This window comes from Castanea sativa, chromosome 6, assembly GCF_040712315.1.
Source record: "Castanea sativa cultivar Marrone di Chiusa Pesio chromosome 6, ASM4071231v1".
In the NCBI taxonomy this organism is placed as follows: Eukaryota; Viridiplantae; Streptophyta; class Magnoliopsida; order Fagales; family Fagaceae; genus Castanea; species Castanea sativa.
In genome coordinates this window covers 31155374-31163320 of record NC_134018.1, presented here as the reverse complement: position 1 = coordinate 31163320, position 7947 = coordinate 31155374, and the positions used below count along the sequence as shown (strand labels likewise).

Below are 7947 nucleotides of genomic sequence, written 5' to 3'. Positions count from 1 at the left end.
GGTTGTCAAATGGTGCTAGCTATTTTGTTTGGTGGTAAATGGAGCTGGTGATTTGTTATAAAGTAAGTCTTTTAATAAGTTTGGTAGCATTTTGTAACGCATTTGACGTATTTACAAAATAACGTACTATTTTCTTACTTAAAATATTTCATATTTTCTATTATGTGTCCTCAGTCTTTACTTATTTGCTTATAATGAAAAGATATTCTTGTTTTTTTTTTTTTTTTTTTTTTTTGCAACATAAGAAGGGGAAGGCAATGTTAGAAAGGTTAAATATTACTATAGAAAGGAATTTTAATAAAATTCTTTTTCTTTTAGGGAATTTTAAAAACTACTTGTATACATTCAAGTGAGGCTATTAATAGAAGACTAGATGAATTCTATTCAACCTGCTAGGTTCACTTATAAGTTATAACTCATTTATAACTTCTATTATATATATCTGGAATTCCTCTATAACTTCTAATGTATGCACTAAAGGTTCATACTTTCACACACGCAAAAAAAAGTATTACCTTTCAAAGATAAGACTTGTTTCTCATTATTTTTATCAAATTATGATTATGATTAGACCATTGTGCCAAAAAGAAAAATCTCAATCGCAAAAGAAACAAATCAGAGAAAGAAAAAGAGAAACAAGTGGGTTTGGAGAAAATCTGTGTCCGAATTTTTTAAAAAAAAAGCTAGGATAGGTTTACGGATTTTTATTCCTAACATGCACTTTTAAATATAAGAAGCTACTTTTGGCATAGGAATGTATGGATTTGGTTTCAAGGCACTGGGTGCTCGAAGCAAGGGTAACAGATAGGCACATATTAGATTCCTCTTCTAAATTTACCATTGATGTCAAATATACCCCAAAAAGCTTGCTGCTAAAACATAATACTTGTTGTAGCAATCAAACAGAAACCCAATAACTTGTTCACAATCAAACGATCATTGACTCATTTCAGAGGAAATAGAACACGGGAATAAAGGCAAGGAAGAGAATACTTGTGAACCTGGCCAACAAATGTTTTATTATTAAACAAGGGATTCACAGCTTCTTGCCCAAAACAATTAAGGAATAAACGAGGAAGGAAAATGAAAGCCATATGATATCACCATTTTGAAAAAACTAAAGAATACGGATATATTGAAACAATTGGAACTAGAATACAGACAGTATATATAACAAAATTACATATTAAAGTTCAAGATGAATTTGGTAACAGATTTCTGAACATTCCTTCAACAGTTGAATGATGAGCTGCCCATGCAGAGTACAAAAGATGTCTCCCTCACTTAACGCTTCTGGGGGATTGAGAGATTGCCATCAAGCATAAAAGAAAGATCATGCATTTGTGACATTATTGTCTCTACATCATCAACATTAGACCAGGTTCTTGCGCTGGAAACATCTCCACCTTTCGTAACATCTTCAGCATCTCCTTCAACTGTTGGATTTGTGTTGGGCATCCTGAAACATGCAGCGTGATATTAGTCCAGCTTCTTCTTCTCTTAAAGAGCAGAAAGTTTAAACTGAAGGTAGATGAACGCTTAGATGCTAGTTTATAGAATAGACTCAATATCATTCTCAAATATGCTTTTGATTTTATAGATTTAAAAGCTATAAAAATTCTAACCAGAGGTCCTAAAAACATTTCTTGGAGTAACTGGATAAGTCCCCTGCACATTGGGTAGAAACTTTTTTGGGTAAAACCTAACTTTATTTTTTTTGATGATTTTTTTTTTTTTTTTTTTTTATGAACGGTAAAACTTAGCTTTATATTCACTAAAACCAAAATGAAATGTATTAATCATATAACTGGGAGAGAGGGGAGAAGGGAAGGAAGGAGGAGCAATCCAATACTGAGCAGGAAAGGCATTCCAAATTATAAAAACCCAAAACAAAACAAAAAACAAAAACAAAAACAAAAACAAATAGTTAAGCATGCAAGCTGTAATATGGAACAAATGTAACCCTTATAGCTCTCCACAACCTTTACTTTCCACCTCAAACCCCTCTCCCAACAAAATAAGTCAATTAACTAATCAATTAAAAGTTAAAACTAGACTAAAATAACATTAAAAAAATACAATAAAAAAAAGGAAGAAGAACTTATAAATTTATTCTAATTTTATACAGGAAAATATTTATATCATAACCAGTTTGCACATAACTATTGTCCAGCATATTTCTTTAGCATAATTTAGATCTCAAACTAATTCATATGCATATACATGTATAAATCTCAACCAGGTTATTGAATGACTTAGCATCTCCTTGCCTCCACCAAATCCTCCTTAATTGCTGAAATACCTTGCAAATCTAAGGACCCCACCCTCAGAATCACAACCCTCTCAAAAAATTAACACTTATTTTCATTTGAGGGTCATTTGAGGGGGAAGAGGCACCAATTGTGAAGATTAAATCAAAATGTTGTTCAAGTTTTGTTTTATTGGGTGTCTTTAGATGAGAGTAGACCTTGCATTGTAGATTTTTGGATTATTGCATATGTGAGTGACCAAGAGTTGGCAGTTGACTATATAGCTGGTATGCTACAACTGTCCCTCTAATTCCCTTGTTATATTGTTTTTTAATCAATGCAAATCTTTAATTATCAAAAAAGAAAAACCCTTATTCTCAAAATCTATCCCAACTGCAACCCTTGTGGAAAAAGGATCATTTGCTTCTCTCAAAACTCCACAACCCCAGATAGAGACGACTCCTCATTTTTTTAGACCAGAACTTCTTTTCAAACCAAAGTTTTTTTTTTTTTCCCTTTCCAAAAGAACGTTGCCTAATATCGAGCCATAGTGGGTGATGACTACAATATCAAGCCCTCTGTAGTGAACACACCTTATAAGTCACTGAGGACTAAGTCTTAAAAGACAACATGAATAAATTGAAACACATGCAAATGAGCTCTTATCATCACCAAGTTTCCTCCTTCAAGCAAATACATTCTCTAAAACCATGCAGGCTTCTTTCCACTCTCTCTAGATCAATATTTCACACCAACTTTGCTTTAAAAGAAGATCACAAAGACATCACAATAAAGAATGAGATGGAATATACTCCTTCAGTACTAACATGCTTCCAATCAGCTAGTCTTCTTTTCCACTGTCCCAACCACAAAATCCAATGCTAACTTTGCATTGAGAGGATTTTACTGAGGTATCAAGATGAGAGAGGACAAGATCCTAGACTCAATTCTGATTATGGAAGCAAGCTCAACTATCTAGCCAACTGTAACAAATTCAATCACTAAATTAACAGCAGGAAACCTCCTCAAAACCATAAATTAAGTAGACATATGTTATAAAAAGCCCTCAAGGGCCTCAACACTTGGATTTTCTCCCTGAGTCCCCCTTCACCAGCAAAACATTAACATATATCATCAGCAATAAAATATGAAAGAAGCCCATGCTATTCCATTATTCCAACTCCCATTCCCCACCCCCAGTCTCGGCCTTCTGTTTTCAATTATGTCTTTCTGGGCCCCATACCAGCTCCCACTCCAAAATGTAAGTTGAAAATGGCTGATGGGGCATTAACAGATAGATAACCCACAAGATGATAACCATTGGTTAGTATTTAACTAATTTTGCTGAGTGAGAAAGTGCCTTAGGTTCCTATTTCAAGGCTTTACATGTATTACAACGTTTTTAAGACTTTAACTAATTTTTCTTTTCTTTTTTTTTTGAATTGTTTCACTCAATTCTTTATTGTATTTTAATATATATACATACATACATACATACATGTATATATATATATATATATAAAAACATTTAGCAATAAATAAAATTGCAACTTCTATTATGATCTATATGACCTGAAAACCACCTCTCTAAGGGATGCTAGATAAGCATTAAATTACAGTTTAGTAGGATACTTCAAAACCCAAAAGATTGAATTCAATTCCATCAAAAGCAAATTGACATCCCATGTATACAAACCTGTCAGAAATAAAAGACTCTGATGGATTATTGTGCACTTCTGGAGAACCATGTTGATTGCTATGTGCTCCTGAAAATAAATCTTGTTGTGAAAAGCTACCAAAATCGATATCTTGTGAGTTGTTTACTGAGCCGAACAAATTTATTTCTGATGTCTGTTCTGCAGAAGGTGTCGCCTTATTAACAGTTTGTTTCAAAGAACCATGAAAAGGATCTTGTGAACTAGTTGAGCTTGTAAAATCATTCCATGCATCAAATGGATCATCATCTTCTTTGGTGGTCTTAACATCAGGAGCTTTCTTGTTGTTGCTTTGCAATGGATCAACTTGTAGCCAATCAACATTCATCAAGGAAGAAATATTTGCATTCTCTGCTATTACACCATCCTTAATGTTTGCAGTCATTTCAACCCTCTCAGTCTGGCCAATTATCCCTGAGCTGGAATTGGTCCATAAATCATCTTGAAACAAGTCATTATTCATGGATGCTGATGGAAGCGTATTATCATCTCCTTTTCCATCAGTAGCATCTTTTCTGGTTCCAAAAACTGCCCCCATATGAGCAGATAAATCACCTGCAGAACCCACGAAAGGGTCAAATGGTTTGGTTTCTTCACGATATGTTCCTGAATTAGCAGACTGGAAGTTTGCCTCCCAACCAGAAAAAGAGTCACCACTCTTGCTTTCCATAGACCTTGTAGCTGCCTCAGACGGCTGAACATTCTCGAACAAATTAAGATTTGCGGAAACTTGAAAATCCTCACTTTCTGTACTCCCAATTTGTTTGTTCGAAACTTGAGATGAACTAGAAGCCACATCTCTCTTTCCATCATCAAAAAAGTTGTCAAGATCAACTTCAGCCAAATTTAAGACATTTTTGCCTTGAATTGGTGTCTCATTTAAGACATAGCTAGTCCCAACTTTCTCAGACTCAGCAGACCATCTTATTTCTAAATCTAACAAATCAGACAAGGGAAACTCGTCTTTTGCTGCACTTTGTCCTCTGTTTGATTCATTTGCTCTAATGGATGGACCCACTGTCTCCTGACAAAAAGAGTATACTCATTTCTCAATAGACCCTTCATGCAAAAAACTTAGGTGCAATTCTTTATGCATTGTACCTTCCGTACCCCAATTAAATTTAACCAATAAACCACAATGCTGAATTTAATTTTCTGTACAAAAAGATGTTCCGCATTGATTAATACGGCCACAGTGTTGAATTTAATTAGAGAACCTAAAGTACAACATCTAAGGAACCGTACATAAGTTTTTCCCTATTAGATTAGTATACCTTAAATCTTACAAAATTTAAACATATAAAACTTGTCCCCCATCTACTGCAATCAGAACAATACACACAACTACCAAAGTTCATGATTAACAAAGCCAGATATCTAAATTGATTAACACGGCCACATTGTTAAATTTAATTTAATTTAAAAAAATAATAATAATAAATTACAGCCCTAAAGGAACAGTACCTAGGTATTACCCTAAAAACCAAATTTAACAAATAGAACTTTCCCCATCTCCTGCAATCAGAATAATACATACATACATACATAAAACTATCAAAGTTAACGATAAAAATAAGCAATTAAATAAAATGCAAAATACCATTAACAAAACCTTAATATTCCCATTACCAATTTGGAAACTGTGCTCATGTTTGCATTATTCGCATTGTGCTCTATGAACATTGTAATTAAACAAGAATACGTATAGATAGATAGATAGATAGAAACAGAGACGTACCGATCCATCGAGGTCTAAGGAATCGAGGAACCAGCGGCAAGCGAAGGTGTTGCGGAAAACGAGGGGGTCGGGAATGGGATCGAGGTGGTGGTGTCGGCCACAGAAGACGCAGATTAAGGATTGGATACCTCGGAGGAGTCGAGCTTTGCAGTGCTTGCAGCGAAGGTAAGGCGGCGAGGGATCGAGTTGGGATAGGGTTTGTTGGAGTGAAGGGAGGTTTGGAAGCGACGTGTCGTCTGGGTTGTACGAAGCTAGATTGGCTTCTCTGCGAAGCGAGATCTGGACTCGTTTTATTAGATCTTCTGGGATTTCCAACGCCATTTTCTCACACAACTCACTGACTTCGACTGGGTCTCACTTCTTTCCCCACACACAAAATAACGGTGACGTTTCAGGTGGAAATGGATTTCCTAACGATCACAACAGATTCTTTAATAATCTTGCTCTGCCACCAACATTCGCATCGTTCAGGTAAAAAATTTTGTTTATTTTAGGATAATTGAGATTTCTTTTATTTTTTATTTTTTATTTTTTATTTTTTATTTTTTATGTTAGTGGTATTTGATGGAATGAGATTTTTTTTTTTAGGGCGGTGGAATGAGAAAATTGATTAAATAATTATTTAATTTAACAAATTAATAATAGGTCAATGTTGCAAATAGGGGATAAATTTGTCTATTTAAATTATTTCCTCTTATTTCTATCATAATTTTTAAAACATCCAAATAAGAAGAATGGCTAATTACTCCCTTCTCCCTTACTAATTTTAAAAACATCCAAATAAGGTGGAGGATAACCATTCCCCTCTACTCTACTCTCCACTACTCTCCTCCCCTCTACTCTCCTCCTTCTCTAATGGTCTGTTTAGAAGTTTAGAGAAGGAGGAAAGTAGTGGAGAGTAGTGGGGAGGAGAGTAGAGGGGAATGGTTATCCTCCACCTTATTTGGATGTTTTTAAAATTAGTAAAGGGGAAGAGAGTAATTAGCCCTTCCCATTATTTGGATGTTTTAAAAATTAGGAGGGAGAGGAGAGGAAATGATTTAAATAGACAAATTTACCCATATTTGAAAATAAACTTGCAATATTGGTCTGTAATTAATTTGTTAGACTAAATAATTATTTAATCAACATTCTCATTCCATCAAATACCACTAATAAAAGTATAAAACTAATATTAACTATTATAAAATAATTTTTATTTCCTAAAAAAAATTATAATAAAAATAAAAATAAAAATAAATTCAAAACCCAAAAAAAACCATGAGTTGCACAGGAGGTTCAACGAAGGGTGGCCAAAGCAAACCAAAGTCCTCAAAGTCTGTTTCTCGATCACAGAAAGCTGGGCTTCAATTCCCTATGGGTTTGAGACGGATGAAGAAGATGATGAGGAAGCAAACATTGATTTTGACGACAACCTCGAGAGCATCTTCGGCCGTGGTGGTGGTGCCGACTCAGACTCAAACGAGGAAGCCCCCGAAGCTGCAAACGCCGAAGACTCCGATGAAGACGACTCCTCCATTCGCACCTTCACCACAGCTCGCCTTGACACTGCCAACGTGAGTGGAGGCTCTGGCAACACGAAGATCAAGATGGAGAATCTGAGCTCCTATGCCATGTTTAAGATCGAGAATTCGGATGGCACAGATGGTGGGGCCCAGGGGATCGGTCTGGCAGGTCCCACAGCTTCGGCGCGGAGCTTTGTGCCTGGAGTCGTTGTTAAAGAAGACGACACGAAGATCTTCACTAAGAACATTCAGACTAGTGGAGCTTATAGCGCCAGAGAAGAAAGTTTGAAGAGAGAGGTAAGTCTCTCTCTCTCTCTCTGTCTGTGTCAAATTTAGTAGAAATTGTATTTGGTTTGTAAGAAAGCACTGGGAAGATTTGTTATTTGTAGTGTTAAATTTTCTCAAGAAACAAACAAAAATTATTCAGTTTGTAATTTTGTTAATTAGAAAGGGTAAATTGAGGAATTCATTTGGCCAATAATTTATCTATTCTACTCTCTCTTCAAATCTCTCCAATTTGAGGGAATTAAAAATGAGGAGTTAGAGGTAATTGAAACCCCTCCAAATCCCTCCAAACCCCTCTCCCTCCTTTTTTAAAAAACTTCCAAACAGGACAATTGAATTACTCTCCCTCCCTTTACTCTACTCCCCCTCATTTTTTAAACTTACAAACAGGCCATAAACTTCCAAACAGACCATAAGTTTCTGGCACTTGCTCTCTACACTCTACACTCTAGTCT

At 35.3% G+C, this 7947-nt stretch overlaps 1 protein-coding gene across 2 annotated transcripts; it reads right to left on the bottom strand.

Annotated features, from left to right (window-relative positions):
• Positions 1-1079: 1079 nt before the first annotated feature.
• LOC142638591 (uncharacterized) lies at positions 1080-6198 on the bottom strand. 2 transcript variants are annotated; one of them, XM_075812628.1, is made up of 4 exons: positions 5703-6175; positions 4122-4988; positions 3946-4015; positions 1080-1459 (listed from the first exon to the last, which is right to left on the bottom strand). In XM_075812628.1, exons 1-4 carry the CDS (start codon positions 6021-6023, stop codon positions 1359-1361), a joined length of 1359 nt encoding a protein of 452 aa, XP_075668743.1. In that variant the 5' UTR covers positions 6024-6175; the 3' UTR covers positions 1080-1358. The 2 variants fall into 2 exon arrangements, with proteins under 2 accessions (XP_075668743.1, XP_075668742.1); XM_075812627.1 differs by having other exon boundaries at positions 3946-4988; positions 5703-6198.
• Positions 6199-7947: the final 1749 nt, after the last annotated feature.